Genomic DNA, 19,522 nt, shown 5'->3' on the forward strand with positions numbered 1-19,522 from the left:
TTAGCAGCAGAACCAGTACTTAAACCCAAAACTTGATTGTCATGTAAATCTGTTGGGTCTTATTTGCATGACAGTCAAACCTTTTTGCCTTAAACTTCATTTATATATATATATATATATATATATATATATTTATTTATTTTGTTGTTGTTGTTGTTTTAGAGGATTAAAGATTTAATTCCTGCCAAAAAAGATCTCTCTCCAACTTATTACTTTAATTTGTGCCATAATTAGCCTGGGAATTGGGTAGATAATACATGTATATGTGTATAGGTTTGTCTTTCCAAGTAGATTTACTCCATCATGATGTTTACTAAAATGTATTTACTTCTTTGCCCTTTCTATTTAATTAGCACTTATAACCCAAATCCTACAGTAATTTAAAGCACATTCCTATAGATAATAATCTTGAGACATCACATTGCTATCGTCCCAAAAGGAATGCCAGCTGCATTCAACCAAGAAAGTGGGGAATAACTAAAGCAAGTGGGTAGTCACTGAGGCTCAGTAAGGAGATGTTCAATGAAGTGCAGGATAAGTGAGAAAGATTAGCTTATAGTCATCCCTCCCACCAGCACTTTAATGGATAAGAATTCAGCTTTGAGGAAAAAGTAAAAATATTTATTCTTAGTTCAAAGTAAGAGGAGATATAGGAGAGATTAGATTTGTACCTTTCCTCTGCTGGATTGTGGTTCTTAGAACAAAAGGAAGCAGCACTTTCCGAGTGTTGAGAATTTTAGCTCTTTGTTGACTTGAGCTGCTTTCGAATCACTGACCCAAATATTAGCGGCTCCAAGCTTTCACTCCCAACTACCACCTCCCTCAAGCTACTGCCTAGTAAACTTTAAGGGTTTAGCCTCAGTGTTCTATTTCACGTTCATGGAATTTGAGTAGCTAAATCTTCATGCAGCCTGCAGACAGCTTCCCCTCTCCCTTATTGTAGTTGGCTGCGAAGCTCAACTAATAAACATTTAACAAGTGGAATGCCTTTTCCCTAGGTCTTCTCAGCAGGCTTCATAAGGGACTACAGTTTATTTGGATTGAGGGGAACCAACCTTCACAGGGCTCACTAGTGAGCCTAATACAGGGCTGGTCACCACTGCTGACTTTTCCCTTTTGGGAAAGAAGAGAAAATTATTTTAGCAAGCACTCTCTCTGCTCTGACTTGGCTCCCTCTAGGAGTACGTGATGTGCTGTTTCAGTGGTCAACGTTCAGTAAGAAAAGAAGTTAGGGATGCATAATTTGTTAACTGCTGAAAGTTAGTTCATGTCTTACAGCACAGGAAGATGCATTGCAATATGTTTTATATTTCTTATATAATCATATTTATGTCTTACATTTCTATATAAAGAGAAGTGGTTTAAGTTGGCGATCTACACATACAGACATATTTACACTATATATATCACACACACAAAAGTTGTGTATATTGATAAATATGTAGTATATCGCCAGGATCTTTTTGTAATATTAAAAAAAGGCTAATATTTTGTTCATCCTCTCTTTCTCTCTGTATACGTGTATGTATAATACACCCAATATACATATATATGTATGTGTGTATATATATATATATTTTTTTTAACATTTCATTGGAAATCATCTGAAACTGAAAAACAGGAAAAAATATGTTAATTCAGGTACTGTTCTTTCTTTTTTCAGAAAGACTTTAGTTTTTTCTTTCTTTCTTTCTTTCTTTAGCAAACTCACTTTATTTAATAATGTGCCAAAAGTGTTAAAAATATATATAGCACTTTAGGTCTGTGGTTTCTAGTTCAGATTTTTTTTTTAAACATCTTTACTGGAGTATAGTTGCTTCACAGTTGTGTGCTAGTTTCTGCTCTATAACAAAGTCAATCAGCTATACATACACATATACCCCCATATCTCCTCCCTCTTGCATCTCCCTCCTACCCTCCTTATCCCACCCCTCTAGGTGGTCACAAAGCACCGAGCTGATCTCCCTGTGCTATGCGGCTACTTCCCACTAGCTATCTATTTTACATTTGGGAGTGTATATGTGTCCATGCCACTCTCTCACTTTGTCCCAGCTTACCATTTCCCCTCCCCGTGTGCTCAAGTCCATTCTCCACTTCTGCGTCTTTATTCCTGTCCTGCCCCTAGGTTCTTCAGAACCATTTTTTTTTTTTTTTAGATTCCCTATATATGTGTTAGCATACGGTATTTGTTTTTCTCTTTCTGACTTACTTCACTCTTTAGGACAGACTCTAGGTCCATCCACCTCACTACAAATAACTCAATTTCGTGGAAAGACTTTAGTTTTCTAGAACATTTTTAGATTTACAGAAAAATTAATATAGTACAAAGAATTCCCCTATACTGTGCACCCATTTTTCCCTCTTAACATCTTACAACAGCATGGTATCTTTGCTACAACTAATGAACTAATATTGATGGATTATTATTAACTAACATCCATAGGTTATTTAGATGTCCTTAGTTTTTACCTCATGTCCTTTTTCTGTTCTGGGATTGCACCAGAATACCTCCTTACATTTTGGAGTCCTTTTTCCTTAGGTTCCTCCTGACTTTCCTTGTTTTTGATGACCTTGACAGTTTGAGAAATACTGGTCAAGCATTTTGTGGGAAGAAAGATCCTCTTGGAATTTGATGTTTTTCTCATGGGTGGAACCAGATGAGGTTCCATTTTCATCACATCACTTTAAGGGTACATACTATCAGCTATTTATTTCTTTTCAAAAGTAACTTTCTCCTTTATTATGGAAAAATTAGAAAATACGGTTTAAAAGCACCCACAATCTTACTTCAACCCCCATGAAGAAAACCACTATTAGCATTTTGGTATTAACTTCCACATTATCTGTTTTGTAGGCTTCTAAAGATAAAATACTATTGAATATACTACTTTATAATGTATCTTTTAACTTAGTACGTTCTGAAATCTTTAGATATCAGTAAATGTTGTAAATACTTACTAGTGGATATGTGGATGAATGAACTATATTTTAGTTAGTAATACACGGTTTAAAAATTTTTTAAACTGTAAGTAATGCAGTATTATGAACATACTTGTTGAGTCTTTATTCATGTCTTTGGTTATTTCCTTAAGATGTGGGTGAATATTCTTGTCAAAGAGTATGCGTGTTTGAGGCTTTTGATACAGGTGTTGTCAAGCAACCCTGTAGTTTGCATTATTACCCATATCGTGTGATAGTACCTATTTCTCTGTACCCTATCCATTGCTGAGGGTTATCACTTTTCCTGTTTAAAAACTTTATAAAGTTGGATCCATCACTTTTTTTCCCTTATGATTTCTTGATGGTATTTCTCTAGTACTTTTTAAAGTTTTATTTTACCTTTTAAAACTTTTAAACTTGTGAAATATAACACATAAAGAAGAGTGTATGAAATATGAGTGTATAGCTTAATGCATGATTTTAAAGTGAATTCCCATGGAACTACCACCGAGGCCAAGAAATAAACATTGTCAGCAGCTGCCCATATTCCTCTTTCCAGTCATAACTTTGAGGTTACTACTATCTTAACTGTTACGGTAATTATTTTCTGGCTTTTTGTTCTTTTAAGACCTAATTATCCATGCCTAAACACTATAGATTAGGTTTGCCTTTATTTAGAGAACTCATACATTAGGTGGTTTTTCTTTTTCCTTTTCTCCTACAGCTTTATTGAGATATACAGTTGACCCTTGAGCAACATGGGTTTGAACTGCAGGGGTCCACTTATACGTGGATTTTTTCAATAAATATGGTACGTGTATTTTTATTTTACAGATGGTGGGGGGGATCGGTGCCCCCAACCCTCCACATTGTTCAAGGGTCAACTGTATTTCAAATACCATAAAATTCACCCATTTGCAGTGTACACAGTTCAATGTGTTTAGTATACCCAGAGTTGTCCATCTATCACCACAACCTAATTTTATTTTATTTTATTTATTTTTTATTTTATTTTATTATTTTTTTTGTGGTATGCGGGCCTCTCACTGTTGTGGCCTCTCCCGTTGCAGAGCACAGGCTCCAGACGCGCAAGCTCAGCGGCCATGGCTCACGGGCCCAGCCGCTCTGCGGCATGTGGGATCTTCCCAGACCGGGGCCCAAACCCGTGTCCCCTGCATCAGCAGGCGGACTCTGAACCACTGCGCTACCAGGGAAGCCCACCACAACCTAATTTTAAAACATTTCAATATCCCTCACAAGAAACCCAATACTTTTTACCAGTCATTCCCCATTATCCTGTCCTCACAGTTCAGGCAAACACTAATCTACTTTCTACCTCTATGGATTTGCCTGTTCTGTACATTTCACTTAAATGGATTCATATAATATGTGGTCTTTTGTGATTGGCTTCTTTCACTTAGCTCATAATGCTTTCAAGGTTCATCCATATTGTAGCATATATCAGTACTTTAACCCATTTTATAGCCAAATAATACTCCATTGTATGAATTTACCACATTTTGCTTATTTATTCATCAGCTGATGGACATTTATTTGGATTGTTTCTGTGTTTCTACTTTTTGGCTATTATGGATAATGCTGCAGATTTTTGAGTGGACATATGTTTTCAAACTCTATGTTTAGCATTTTGAAAAATGGTCAAACAGTTCAAAGTGGCTGCACCATTTTACATTGTCACTGGCAATGAATGAAGGTTTCAGTTTTTTCATATCCTCATCAGCACTTGGTGTTTTCCATTTAAAAAATTATAGTTTCTTCGTGGATATTGAATGGTTTCTCATCATGGTGATTTGCTAATGATGTGGTTTTTACTTAATGACTAATTATGTTGAACATCTTTTCATGTGTTTATTGGCCATTGTATATTTTCTTTGGGGAAATGTCTATTCACATCTTTTGCCCATTTTAAAATTGGGTTGTCTTTTTATTTTTTAATTTTAAGAGCTCTTTATGTATTCCAAATTTAAGTTCCTTGTCAGATATATGGTTTGGATATATTTTCTCCTGTTCAGTGGGTTGTCTTTTCACTTTCTTGATAGCATCCTTTGAAGCACAAAAGTCTTTAATTTTATAAAGTCCAACTTATGTATATTTTCTTTGGTTGCTTGTGCTTTTGGTATCTAAGAAACCATTTTCTAATCCAGGGTTCTGAAAATTTATACCTATGTTATCCTATAAGAGTTTTATCTCTTACATTAAGTCTTGAGATCCATTTTGAATTAATTTTTGCATATGATATGAGATAGGGTTCTAACTTCATTCTTTTGTATGTGGATAGCCAGTTGTTTCATACCATTTGTTGAAAAGACTATTCTCCATTAAATTGTTTTGGCACCCTTGTTGAAAATCTATTGACTGTGAATGTGAGGGTTTATTTCTGGGCTCTCAGTTTTATTCCAGTGATCTATATGTCCTTAGGCTAGTACCACACTGCCTATAGATTGCTATATCTTTGTAGTAACTTTTGAAATTGGAAAGTGTGGGTCTTCCAACTTTGTTTTTCTTTTTCAAGATTTCTTTGGCTAATCTGGGTCTCTTGCCTTTCCCTATGAATTTTAGGATCAATTTGTCAATCTGCAAAGCAACCAGCTGAGCTTTTGATAGGGGTTGCAGGGAATCTATAGAACAATATTGTGTTCTGATCCCTGAACATGGGATGTTTTTCCATTTATTTAGGTCTTCTTTTATTTCTTTCAGTGTACCAGTCATCTACTTTTATAATTTTGTGGTTTTCAGTGTACTAGTCATATGTCTTTGTTAAATTTACTCCAAAGTATTTTATTCTCTTGCCTATTCTTTTTGCTGGATTGTTTTCTTAATTTTATTTTCAGGAGGTTCACTGCTAGTGTGTAGAAATACAATTGATTTTGTATATTAATCTTGAATCCTGCCACATTGCTGAACTTGTTAATTAGTTCAAATAGTTTTTTAGTGGATTCCTTAGGATCTTTTATATTCAAGATCATGTCATCTGAAAATAGAGATAGTTTTACTTCTTTCCAATTTGGATACGTTTCACTTCTTTTTCTTGACTAATTGCTCTAGCTAGAATCTCTAGTACAGTGTTGAATAGAAGTGGCAAGAGCAGACATCCTTGTCTTGCTCCTGATTTTACAGGGAAGTATTCAATCATTCTCCATTAAGCATGTGAATTCTGGCTGTTAGTTTTTCATAGATATAGGTTCTTTAGATTTTTTTCACCAAAATTTTGTTTGTGAAACTTATGTTGTAGCATGTAGCTGTAGCTCATTCATTTATATATGTAAATATATGTGTGTGTGTGTAACTTTATTTGTATGAATATTCCACAGTTTATTTTCCATCCTACTGTCCATAGAGTCTTAATGTTATTTCCTGGTACAATGTGCATACATTTCTGTTGGGTATATAATATGAAGTGAAATTGCTTGTAGTACTTGTGTTTCAACTTTAATAGGTAATGCCAAGCTGTTTTCTAAAGTAGTTGTGCCGGGCTTCCCTGGTGGCGCAGTGGTTGAGAGTCCGCCTGCCGATGCAGGGGACACGGGTTCGTGCCCCGGTCCGGGAAGATCCCACATGCCGTGGAGTGGCTAGGCCCGTGAGCCATGGCCGCTGAGCCTGCGCGTCTGGAGCCTGTGCTCCACAACGGGAGAGGCCACAACAGTGAGAGGCCCGCGTACCGCAAAAAAAAAAAATAATAAAATAAAGTAGTTGTGCCAGTTTACATCCCCACCAGAAGTGTATGAAAGTTTTAATTGCTCTGTCTTCTTGCTGTTACTTGTTATTGTCAGTCTTTTAGTTTTAGCCACTTAATGTGTAGTGATATTTTATTGTGGTCTTTATTTGCATTCTCCCAGATTATTAATGAGATTGCACTCCATTAAAAATATGCCTATTGTGTTTATTGGTGGCTTGGGTGTGGTGTGGTGTGTGTGTGTGTGTGTGTGTGTGTGTGTGTGTGAAGAAGGACTTGTTCATGTCCCTTCTCAGTTTTTACATGATTTTTTGTGTGTGCATGAGTTCTGTTGATTTATAGGCATTTTTGTTGAAAACTGTTCTAGATAAGAGCTCTTTGATGTTATGTGTGTTGCAAATATCTCCTCTCACTCACTTCTTCTCTTTCTTCCCTCTGGCTTGCCTTTTTAACCTTTTAATGTATCTCTTGACGAATGGAAGTTTTTAAACTTTAGTCAAATTTATCCATCTTCATGGTTAGTGCTTTTATAGTCCCTTTAAGAAACCCTTCCTTACTTCAGGATCATGAAGCTATTCTCTTATGCTGCCTTCTAAAAGCTTTATTGCTTTGCCTTATACTTTAGTTTTACCATCTATCTGGAATTGCTGTTCTTCTTAGGGTTTTTCTGATTATTCTTGCTCATTTACACTTCCAAATGAACTTTATATTTAACTTGTTCTGTTCTAGGAAAAAAATCCTGATAATATTTTTACTAGGATCATCTTAAGTATATAAACCCAGGGAGAATTGATATCTTTATGATGTTGAATTTACTTAAGAATATAACATGTCTTTTCATTTGCTTAAATCTATTTTTGTCTTTCAAGTGTGTTTTGAAGTTTTTCACATTTAGGTTTTGCACAATTCTTGTTAAATTGATGCCTAGGTATTTTATTTTGCAATAGTGAATGGCATGTTCTTTTCCATTATTTTCTCTGAGTATTGTTTGTATATATTACTTCTATATTGTGTGTTATAACCTGTTGCCTTCTAATTCTCTTATTGTTTGTAATAGTTTTTCCACTAGATTAGAAGTTTTTTAGATATATCATCTGCTAATGGAGATAGTTTTACCTCTTCCTTTCCACTTATGCTCTAAATTGCTTTCTTTTTATGGTTACATTAGAGTTCCTCTAATTTATTTTATTTAAATAGCAATAGTATAAATGTTCTTTTCCAAAGTGGTCGTACCATTTTGCATTCCCAGAAGCAAAGTCTGAGAGTTTCAGTTGTTCTGTGCCATTGTTAAATCTTGATAGCCAATCTTTTAAAATTTGAGCACTTCTAGTTTGTGTGTAGTGATATCTCATTGTGGTTTTAACTTGTATTTCCCTAATGGCTAACAAAATTAAACATCTTTTGATATGTCTTGCTTTCCTTTTTTCTTGTTGTGTTTAATTATCATTTGTATATGTTGTTTGGTCTTCATATATTTCAGGATACAAGCCCTTTGTCTGATATGTGTTGTGAATATTTTCCTCCACTCTCTAGTTTATCTTATCATTTTCTTTTTTTTTTTTTTTTTAATATTTAAAATTATTTATTTTATCATTATGCACATTGAAGGAAAGCATTATAGACAGCAGAGTTCTTTCCCACCATAAAATTTACACCCATTTAATTAGCTAGAAACACTAGCTTGAAGAGGTACTGATATATTCCATTTGTAATAATTTCTCTACAGCAAACAATTGTCTTACAGTTGGAACATGTTGAAGAAAATATTGTCTCACAAGTCTTTTTTGTTCTTTGAGTCTCAATCACCAGGAGTTCAAGGGACTTTGAGAGAATCCTGGTGTCCTGTATGGCCTGATGAATGCATCAAAATCAAGCAGTGTATTTGTATTCTGAAACTACTCTTAGCTCCATACAAATGTTGCTTGGGTTGTGGAGCTCACATTTCTCCCACTGGCACTATGCGTCTGAAGGACATTTTGTTATGAAAGTTTCACACCAATTTTGTTTTGCTCCTTCTTCATTAGCCGCTGTGCTTCCTTTTCCATTTTCTTCCTTTGTTGTTCTGCTGCTCTCTTTTCTCTGTCTGCTATCTTCTGCTGCCTCAGAACTTCTTCAGCTTGCCAGGCCGCATCTTCTTCTTCTTCCCATGCATTGGTATTTTCCTGCCAGGTATCCAAGTCACCTAATTCAGGAGATTGATGAATAAAAGGCATATCTTGTGTAGCTGCTAGTCTACTAGAGAAACCTGTGCTACCATCTGGGATGCCAAAATTTAATGGTTCTCTCTTCTTAATAATGATTTTCTGGGTTTTCCTTATAGTTGGTGTCATGTCCTTAAAATAGTCAGGTTCCAGTTGTTCTAAAGCATTTTGCTGTGTTGCCACATTCCCATTCCCTCCTTCAATCTTTACACTTGTGGGTGCATCTTCATCCCAGGACGTCCACTCTTCAACATCTGTCTGCTTAGGAACTGATGAATAATCAACTGTAGTTGGCAAAGTTATTTGGTCTCCACTTAATTTCCGTCCTCTGCCAGATCTGCATATTAATCTCTTTAGGAATGAGAATACTGTTGCTAGGCAGGTACAAACTTTAAATAACTGAAACTGTGTGATAGCCATGGTGGGAATCAAAACCCTCAGCGCTTTTGGACAAATGACATCTCTAGGAAATCAACAGGAATGACAGCTTGGCTGTGTCAAGTGAAAAAGATTCACCTGCCCCTCCCCCTCCCCGCCCGCCCGGCGGAGGCTCCGAGCTGCCGCGGGCTGCGCGCGCACACAAGGCGCGCGCACGCGCGCTGCCGGTCGCTTCCTCGAGCTTGCGCTCCGCCGGTTTAGTCCCAGCCCCGCTCATTCAAAGCCGGGCGCGCGCTCCGTCTCAGCCGCCGCTGCCGCCGCGCAGCTGCCATAGTCGCCCCGTCGTCGGGAAACCCTCCCCCAGCCCCACCTCCTGCCTCTCCTTAGCCCTCGAAGGCGGCTCTCAGTAGTCCCCTCATTTTCTTAATGGTATCTTTTGAAGAGCAAAAATTTAAGTTTTTATGAATTCAGATTTATCAATTGTCTCATTTATAGTTCATGGTTTTTGTGTATTGTAACTCAGTGTTACAAAAATTTTCTGTTATGATTTTTAGAAATTCCATAGTTTTAACTCTTATATTTCCATTATGATCCATTATGAGTTAATTTTTTAGTATGGTGTGAGGGAAGGATTGAGGTTTATTTTTTTTTCATTCCAGTATCCAATTGATCTAATCCCATTTGTCAAAAAAGCTTTTCTTTCCCAATTGAATTGCCTTGGTATCTTTGTCGATAATCAGTTGACCATATGTTTGTGGGTCTATTTCTGTATTTGCCATTCTGTTCCAGTGATCTTTTTGGTGATAACAGTCTTGATACTGTAGCTTTATAGTTTTGAAATGGGTTGGACACATCCTTCAACTTTGTTGTTTTCAAAATTGAAACTATTCTAAGTTCTTTGCATTTCAAAATAAATTTTATGGTTAGCTTGTCAACTTCTACAAAAAATGTCCTCTGGAATTTTAATTTGAAATGTGTTGAATCTATAGATCAATTTTGGGAGAATTGACATCTTAAGATATTGCTATTTGTCAATTATATCTCGATAAAGCTGGGGGAATTAAAGAAATTGAGTTTTCCAATTTCTGAACATGCATGCTATACTTCTCTATTTAGGCCTTGTTCAGTTTCTCTCAGTAATGTTTAGTAGTTTTCAGTGTAGAGATCCCTTCTGTAGATATCATTTCCCTTTAGCTGAAGAACCTCCTCTGACATTTCTTCCAGAGCATGCCTGTTGGCAACAAATTCTTAGTTTCCTTATATGAAAATGCCCTTATATTTGCTGATTATAGAATTCCGGGTCAACTGTTCTTTTATTTCAGCGCTTTAAAGATATGCTCTTCCACTGTCTCTGGCCTCATTGGTTTCTGAAGAGAAATCTATTGTTATTTGAGTCATTGTTTCTGTATGGAATATGTAGTTTTTCTCCTGCTGTTTTCAAAGAAGATTTTTTTTCTTTTTTTTTTTTTTCAGTTTTCAGCAGTTTGATTACAGTGTGTCTAAGTGTGTTTTTCTTTTAGTTTATTTCATTTGGGGTTCACTGAGCTTCTTGAAAATGTAAATTTGTTATGTCTTTTACCAAGTTTGTGAAAATATTGACCATTATTTCTTCACATATTTTTTCTGCCTCCTCTTTCTCCTCTCCTTCTCATTCTCCAATTATACATAATGTTAAATCTTTTTGTATTGTCCCACAGTTCCCTGAGACACTGTTCATTTTTTTTTTCTGTTTTCATGTTAGATGTTTGCTGTTGAACTATTTTCAAGTCCACTCGTTCTTTCCCCTGTCATTTCTATTCTATTGAGCCTGTCCAATGAGGTGTTTTTTTGTTTAACTTTTAGGTATTGTATTTTTCAATGATAAAATTTCCATTTGGTTCTTCTAAAGTTTTTACTTCTCTGTTGAGAATTCCTATCTTTTCGTTCATTTCAAATATGTTTCCTTTACTCGTAAAGCATAGATATTTGCTGCTTTAAATTTTTAAAACTCTTTGTGATAGTTCCAGCATTTGGGCTTTCCTTGTTAGTTTTATGTTGAGTAATTTTAGATTGTATAGTAGACATTGTGATTTTTATGTTGTATAAAGACTTGTATGGGTGTTTCAAATCTTAGTTCATTTTTCCAAGCCTTTGCCACATTGGTTTGAATCTGTTCTGTGTATACACTTTTCAAGGGTTAGTTAGTGTGAGACTTGCGTGTGTGGTTCAAATTTCAGTTAAATTTCCAAGTCTTTGCTGGCTTGAGGGTCTGTTCTATGCATGCATAGTTCAGGGCTTACACTGAGGCTGTTTATACACAGAATCCAGTATTCCTTTCTCTGGTCCTCTCCTCCCCAGGAATCTTCCTGCACTCTCTCTTCATCATTGGTTTTAGCAATGTGATGTTGATGTAGTTTATGGTGGTTTTCTTCATGTTTTTTGTGCTTGAGATTTATTGAGCTTCTAGGCTTTATGGGGTTTTAATTTTCAGGTAGTAGAAAAATTTTAATTGTTATTTTTTCAAATATTTGTTCTGTCTCCTCCCTACTTTTCTTCTGGGACTTAACTATAGTTAGGTTAGAAAAATTAATATACTCTGTACTTCTGGTCTTCTTTCTCTGTGTGTTTAAATTTGCTGTGTCTTTATGTCTGCGGATCTTTACTTCTGCCATATTAAATATGCTGTTAATCTCATTCAGTATGTATATTTTTTCAGATGTTTTAATTTTTTGTCTCTGTAAGTCCAATCTGGGGCATAAAGTCTACTATTTCGCTCCTCATTGTTTTCATGTTTTTTTCTCTACCTTCTTGAGCATATGGAATGTACTTAATTGTACTACCTGTGTCATTCAGGTCAGTTTCTCCTGGTTATGGTTTGTATTTTCTTTCCTGCTTTATTTGTATGCTCTGTAAATTTTGATTGGATGCTGAACATTTTGAATTTTATGCTTTAGATTTCGGACTTTATTGTATTTTAAAGAATATTGTTATCCTTTTTCTGTGACACACTTAAGTTATCTGGAATTCATTTGATCCTTTCAAGACTTCTTTGTAGGCTTTGTTAGATCAGATTTAGAGCAGCCTTTAATCTGGGGCTAATTTGCCCTTATTACTAAGGCACTATTTGATGCTCTGTGAATTAGGAAGTCTTTCCACTATGGTTCATTTTCCTGTGGTTTTTTCCCCTGGCCTTGAGGTAATTTTCTCACATGCATCCACAGATCTCCAGAGCTCTCTTTCTGTGTAGCTACCTCTCCCACAGTATTTCTCTCCTCAGATTCTAGCAATTTTGGTTTCCCCATACTGAATTCTGCAACTCGGTGAGATTGCTGGACTCTGGGTTTCTTCTTTCTGTGCTACAGGCTGGAAATTCTCCAGGCAGAAAGCTGTAGCAATTATAGGGCTCACCTTGTTTGTTTTCCTTTTTTCAGGGATCACTCTCATGTGTTGCCTGTTGTCTAATGATTGAACACCACCATTTCATATATTTTATTTGGTTTTCTAGTTTTTTTAAGACAGGAAGATAAATCCGTTCCTTTTAATCCATTATGGCGAGGAACAGAAATATTCATGCCAATTTTTGAATGTATTGACAAACTAAAGTGGGGATTAAATTAGCATGGCATTTATTTTTGTTATTTTTTCTTTTCAGTTGCTCAGATATCCACCTAGACTTGTGTTTTAGTAGAAGAGATACAGGAATTGTTGGTTAGGATGACTAGTGTCGGGGCTTCCCTGGTGGCACAGTGGTTGAGAGTCCGCCTGCCGATGCAGGGGACACAGGTTCGTGCCCCGGTCCGGGAAGTTCCCACATGCCGCGGAGCGACTCGGCCCATGAGCCATGGCCGCTGAGCCTGCGCGTCGGGAGCCCGTGCTCCGCAGCGGGAGGGGCCACAGCGGTGAGGGTCCCGCGTACCGCAAAAAAAAAAAAAAAAAAAAAAAAAAGGATGACTAGTGTTTTACTCTTCATTTCATCCTTTATTTTCACTTTGTTTCTCTTGGAGTAATGAAGGACATATATATATAGCATGCAATTTACCAAAAATAAAAATGCATGTCATACTGAAGTTCGTATGGTTGAACTTTCAGTGAGGCAGCAGGACTAAGCTTAAGAAGGGTCTTCCTGTGAATGAACTTATTTCTGTATATGGGGATGTGTCAAAGGCAACATCCTGTGTATGACAAAACTTAAAATTGTTTTTGAAATACCAGTATATACTTGTATGGGTTACAAAACATGGTTACCACTGCAGCTAGTTGCTTTTAAGGAATAGCCGTGCTTGATTTGTTACTTGATTTAACCTTAGATATGATAATTTTTCCATTAGCATTGTACAGCAGGAAGACCCAGCTGAAGAGCTTTCCAAAGATGAGGTCATTCTGAAGCTGAAAGCAGAGGTGCAGCGTTTGCTGGGTAGCAACTCCGTGAAGCGTCATCTGGTGTCTCAGTTACAAAATGATCTCAAAGACTGTCATAAGAAAATCGAAGGTCTCCAAGTGGAGAAGGATGAAAAAAGCATCGAGGTAGAGTTTATAAAGCTAAAATGCCATTTTTGAAGACTTAATAAAGAAAACGCTTACAGTTTTCACATTTAAATTAAACTTTTGTCTTTCAGGGATTCATTTGACTTTTTTTTTTTTTTTTTAAGGCAGAATGTTTTATGTATTTATTTATTTTACAAATGACTTTTATTTTATTTTTGGTCACGCCACGCAGCCTGTGGGATCTGAGTTCCCCAACCAGGGATCGAGCCTGCGACCCCTGCAGTGGTAGCTCAGAGTCCTAACCACCGGACCGCCAGGAGATTCCCCATTTGCTTTTTTATAAGTAAAGTTTAAAGAAAGAAATGCCACTTAAAGGAATATACTTTCTGGTTACTCTTGGCACCTAGTAAATGAGATGCCAATTAGGTAAAATTCCTTAACCACAAATCCAAGGAAGCATTCTATGTAACAAGGTGTCTGCATTTCCTCAAGATTGGCTTGTACCAACAGTGCTTTAAAATCTAGTTAAATTCTCCACAGTGAAATCCTCTAGCATTTTGTCTGAGATTTCTCTGGCCCCTGTTCTTAAAATAATAGTCATTCTATATTAAAAAAAAATTAATTCTATGGTGATGGTGTTACAGGTGGGAAAGGTATGGAATCAGGTATGTCAGAGTCCTTGAAATCCACCTTTATATCCTTCAGTTAGCATCCTTGTTTTACAGATGAGGGAAATGAAGCTGGAGGAATTTGTGACCCTTCTGAGGTGAGAGTCAGTCTTTGGGCAAATTGAAACTAAAATACTGGACTAATGAATAGGTCAAGGTTATTTCTCCAAGATCGTGCTGTCAGAGATCTTTAGGGTTGCCCTCCTTCAACAGCTGCCTTTTTCACCCTTCCTTATTTCTAAATCCCAACTCATTTCTATTCCCAATAGAAAGTAATACATGAAAGACCTAGAAACAAAGAGGAAAGGGAAGGTGAAAAATGAATGTAGGTAGTGTATTCCTTTTTCTCCTGGATGGAAATGATATTCTACTTCCTACTTTGGTACTGTTTTATCTCCTGATCCTTAAACTAGGAGTTGTATTCATTAAAACAGTCCTATTAAAGCAAAGTGTACAAGATGTTCTCTGGTGTTTATTATTATGGAATTTTAATCGTGCCTAGTTTGCTTTCCAGAAATAATAGTGTGTTTTCACTGTGAAAGCCCTGCCCGGTTTGGTTCTTTCTTCTGAGTAACTACATTTGATGAGCACATTGATTTCATTGTTAATAACCAAATGAGAAATGGGAGAATGTGCTTTCCCCCAGCACATTTAACATCTTTAAATCAAGCTGTTTTAGCTTTTTCCATATGTTTCTTATAAAGGATGGGAATGAAAACTTGCATTAGATTAGAGTTGATCAGTTTAATAAGCATTTTGGTGAGAGTGTGCTAAGAGTAGGAACCTGATTTTGAGTCTGAACCTTAGCTTAGGTATCTTGGTGCTTTCTTTGTCCTATATTGAAATCACTAGTGGCATTTGCTGTACAGATACACTTTCACATGTGTGGCATTTGCTGGTGGCTATTCCTTGTGTTGTTTTTAGCCTTTCCCTTTGCCTCCCTACTCTATAGGCTGTTTCATCAGTGGATTGAAGGGAACTATCTCATCTTTGAATACTCTTTTTGCCCAGCTAGCCTTTTGCCATAGTGATTTCTCAGCAGTCTACATTTGGTTTTTCTTAAAGTGTGACTTGAGCGCTTGCTGGTTATGGCTGTTCTGCTTCACCTTACTATATAGGAATCTCTTGGGAGTATTGTCTTGATAATCCTCTACGTGTTTGCTCAGTAGATATTTGCTGAATTACTACACATATTGACCCACTTCCTAGATGGGGAAGAGGGAGAGGAAGTAGTAATTTAATCAACAGGTGGTCTTGAAATAAGCACTCAAGTTCACAGTCATCTAATTAGCAAATGACCACCATCAAACTTGGCCTTTGCCTCCTGTTTCCCACATCTTTCCTAATGGAGCTTTCTGTTTAGTCTGTAAAGTCAGAAAGCAGGGTTGGGGGTGTATGTGGAGGAAAAGCAAATCATTCCGTTTAAGCTTTTTTTTTTTTTTTTTTTTTTTTTAAGCTACTCTGTGCAAGGTCTTGTGGGATTCAGTGATGAAAGAAACAATGGCCCCCCAAAAAAAGAAGAAACAATGGCCATTCCATGAATGAACTTAGAATCTAGAGCCTCACTATCCAATGGAAATATAATGATGCCACATATGTAACTTAAAATATCTAGTAGTCCCATTAAAAGAGGTGAAATTGATTTTAATAATATATTTTATTTAACCTAGTATATACAAAATATTATCTTCTCAATATGTGATCAGTATAAAATTATTAATGAGATGGTTTATATATTTTATGCGTGTGCTAAGTCCTTGAAATCTGGCACATATTTTCTCCTTATCGCACATTTCTATTTGGACAAGTCACATTTCAAGTACCCAACAATCGTGTGTGCTTAATGGCTACCACAGTCAGTACTACTGATCTGTAAGGAGATGGACATGTTATAACTTTGTGTAATAAGAATTATGCTAGGGCTTCCCTGGTGGCGCAGTGGTTGAGAGTCCGCCTGCCGACGCAGGGGACACGGGTTCGTGCCCCGGTCCGGGAAGATCCCACATGCCGCGGAGCAGCTGGGCCCGTGAGCCATGGCCACTGAGCCTGTGCGTCCGGAGCCTGTGCTCCGCAACGGGAGAGGCCACAGCGGTGGGAGGCCCGCGTACCGCAAAAAAAAAAAAAAAAAAAAAAAAGAATTATGCTAATTACAAAGTGCTATTGAGAAGGAATAACTAACTGGGCTTGGGCGTGGGGATGAGGTGGTAAGGTAGCCCTAGTGAAGTCTGTGAGGAGGGAACATTTGACCTCTGTCCTGAAGGATAAATCCAGGCGGGAAGGTGGAAAGGGATATTTCGGCCTTGAGCAGAAGTATGTAAAAAGATGGAGCAAATAAGCTAGAAGTTTATATTATATAAACTCAGTCTTTCTGAAATCTTTAATGAGGCGAAAATCATTCAGTGTCTCAATATCGATTTTTAGAAAGAAGGATCATAGCTAGCATCAAATCCCGAGCTTAATGAAATGATGTTGAACTTCTGTGCTTGCTACAGGGCTGTTAAGAGAAAGAACACATTACTTTAAACTTCCCTGGATGCCTTTTTAAAGAGAACTAGGCCATCAAAATCCTAAAGCCTTTCTATGTGTTAAGAAGATATTTACTATGTAATCTTATTTGGCATGATTCTTTCATAAATGTTTTAAAGGTATTGATGTATTTATTGCTTTATACATACCTTATAGTACATTTTATATCTGTTTCTATCCATCTTATATAAAACAATTTAAAGTTATTACAGAGAGTCCGTTTTTTTGCTTTCATGTCATGTGACTATTCATAGTACTGCTGTTTTATGACATTTCCAGGATAATATGTGGTGAAAGTGAGGAGTCTGCCCATACATAGCACTATACAGTGATTGGGGGTGGATCAAATACTATGCTGTTCATTCCAGTTGAACAACTGGGCCGTTAAGGCAGAATGTGGCAAAGGCCTTAGGAAAACCAGACTGGCTTACTATCAGTCAGGGACCACATCTACACTGAATTTTTTGTAAGCTTAAGAAATAAAACACAGAGGCTTTTCTGTGTCTGATACTTAATAGAGATCGTTACCTTACCACAAGCTGTGGTTAAAGCCATACTCTGATTCCAAGGGACTTGATAGGCAATGTTCAGTACCCAACTCAGAAGGGTCCTAGCTAGAATTTTTTGAGACATAGAAATTAGGAAGATAGTATGAGAGCTGGTATATTACATTTCTTGTTTTCTTGAAGATAATGTCTTCAGTATTCCAGCTTTGGAGAGAGGTTTTATTGAAGCGTTCAAATTGTCCTCCTCTTTTGAAAGATCTTCGTAAGAGTTTTGTGCTAACAAGTACTGCAAGTACCAAGTCCCTGTGTGCCTGCAGTGTGAAAATATGTCAAAATTGAGTGTAATAGCTAGCCATGAAGATTGTTTTTTCAGTGTATCAATATGATGTTACTTTCATTCTTAGTAATAGAAACTCACCAGTGGGGAAGGAAGCACAAATGAATACTGTAAACTTTAAAAAGTAGAGGCTAAGTTAAAAAAAAAAATGAAAGCCATTCTAATGAGTCAGTAAAATCCTTTAAAGTCTCATTAATACCCCCAAGTCTGGAGCAAAGCTAACAGGTTGGGTATTCTTAGCTCCTTTCTCTTCTGACTGGGGCAGGAGCAGTGGCTTCTAGGAAATGATGGCAGGTGAACTGGGGAAAGTGCAGCTTCCTTCTCTGAAGGAAGTGAAGACTGAACTGGAAGACTGAGCCAAAGCCTTGGCGTTCTGTCACCCCATGTAGGAATGAGATACATATACCTCCCTTTCCCCCAATGAGTAGAATGAACCTTGGTACAGAATATTTTTTAAACATTGAAGTAGAGAGCTCAGAGTTCAGGTAAATATAAAACCAACAGGTCAAATAGAGTGGATATTAAAAAAAAAAATCTTTGACCTCTTCAATGAACAAGGAACTTATAAAAATGGATAAAACACTTAGATGGTAAGAGGAAAATGCAAAGTTATATATATATGGAAAGATGAAAAACAAATGAACAATGAAGGCATGTAAGAGGTTCCACAAATGCAAATGAAAAAATTGTTGGAGACCCTTTTCCCCATCAAACACAATAATCATTCAAAGACAGTCACTGCCATTGGAGGTAAAGAGAGCTGGACAGACTCTTGCACTACCTGACAGGATACATTTGTATGAACTTTCTGGAAACTATTTACCAAAGTCCGTCATCATTGTGTACCTATTGAATAAAATGTATGAGTTAACACTGATTAAATACAGAAATAGAATAGATGCTAAACCTAGTGGGTGAGAGTATGATGAGAAATAGAATGTTTGCATAGTCTCAAAATGTCTCCCCATAAGATATTAATACTTACTATTAACTGCAAAACAGTAACTACAATGGAAATGCCTGCAGACAGAACCTTCGACCTTTATCAGCTGATCATCACCAGTGATGAGACATATTGATGTCATATGTCTCCTAAAAACACACACACATCACTTCTGTGGCATTCATGCCAAAAATGCATAAAGTGAATTTAATAACGAAGTAACATCAGTAAAACTAAATGATTAGTATAGGTACTCTTCAGAAATGTCATGGGTTCGAAAGACAAAGACTGAAGAACTGTCCTAGATTGGAGGAGACTAATGAGACGTGACAACTGCAGGCAATGTGAAATTGTAGACTGTATCCTGAACCAGGAAAAGGATGTTAGAGGAAAACTGGAACATTTTGTATAAGGTCTATGGATTGGGTAATAGTATTGCATCCTAGTTAATTTCCTGGTTTTGATAATTGTACTGTGGTTATATTGGGGGACAGTAATAAAAGGTATATGGCAATTATTTGTACTGTTTTTGCAATTTCTTTGTAAGTATGAAATTATTACAAAACTAGTACTTAAAATTTTTTATAAACCTGAAAAATTTCTGACTTCTTTTCAACATTTAGACTAAAACAGATACCTCAGAAAAACCAACTAATCAAGTATGGCCTGACTCTTCCGATATGACTGTCAAAGATGATATTCTGCGACTTAAAAGTGAAATTCAGGTTTTACAGCAACGAAATCAGGTAATTAAAAAACTTTCCTCTATTTCGTGAGAATTCTCATGACCTCATTCAAAGGACTTTTCAAAAATACAGAGGCAATATGAGTTAGTGGACAAATACATTAGCAGGTGATTAAGGAG

General features: G+C 36.6%; 2 protein-coding genes across 2 annotated transcripts in view; one reads left to right on the forward strand and one right to left on the reverse strand.

Annotated features, from left to right (window-relative positions):
* CEP152 (centrosomal protein 152) overlaps positions 1-19,522 on the forward strand; it is a gene marked incomplete at its 3' end in the record, with an annotated part of 97,779 nt that overhangs the window by 41,380 nt on the left and 36,877 nt on the right. Inside the window, exons 13-14 of the mRNA XM_079699119.1 lie at positions 13,521-13,716; positions 19,281-19,403. Coding sequence (XP_079555245.1) covers positions 13,521-13,716; positions 19,281-19,403 — 319 coding nt within the window. The remainder of the gene's footprint in view (positions 1-13,520; positions 13,717-19,280; positions 19,404-19,522) is intronic.
* Positions 8,202-9,255, reverse strand: LOC307050537 (receptor-binding cancer antigen expressed on SiSo cells-like; the record flags this gene model as incomplete). The annotated part of the gene is made up of 1 exon (XM_079700630.1): positions 8,202-9,255. One exon carries the CDS (start codon positions 9,253-9,255, stop codon positions 8,614-8,616), a length of 642 nt encoding a protein of 213 aa, XP_079556756.1. The 3' UTR covers positions 8,202-8,613.

This window comes from Hyperoodon ampullatus (genome assembly GCF_949752795.1).
Source record: "Hyperoodon ampullatus genome assembly, chromosome: 3".
NCBI lineage: Eukaryota > Metazoa > Chordata > Mammalia > Artiodactyla > Ziphiidae > Hyperoodon > Hyperoodon ampullatus.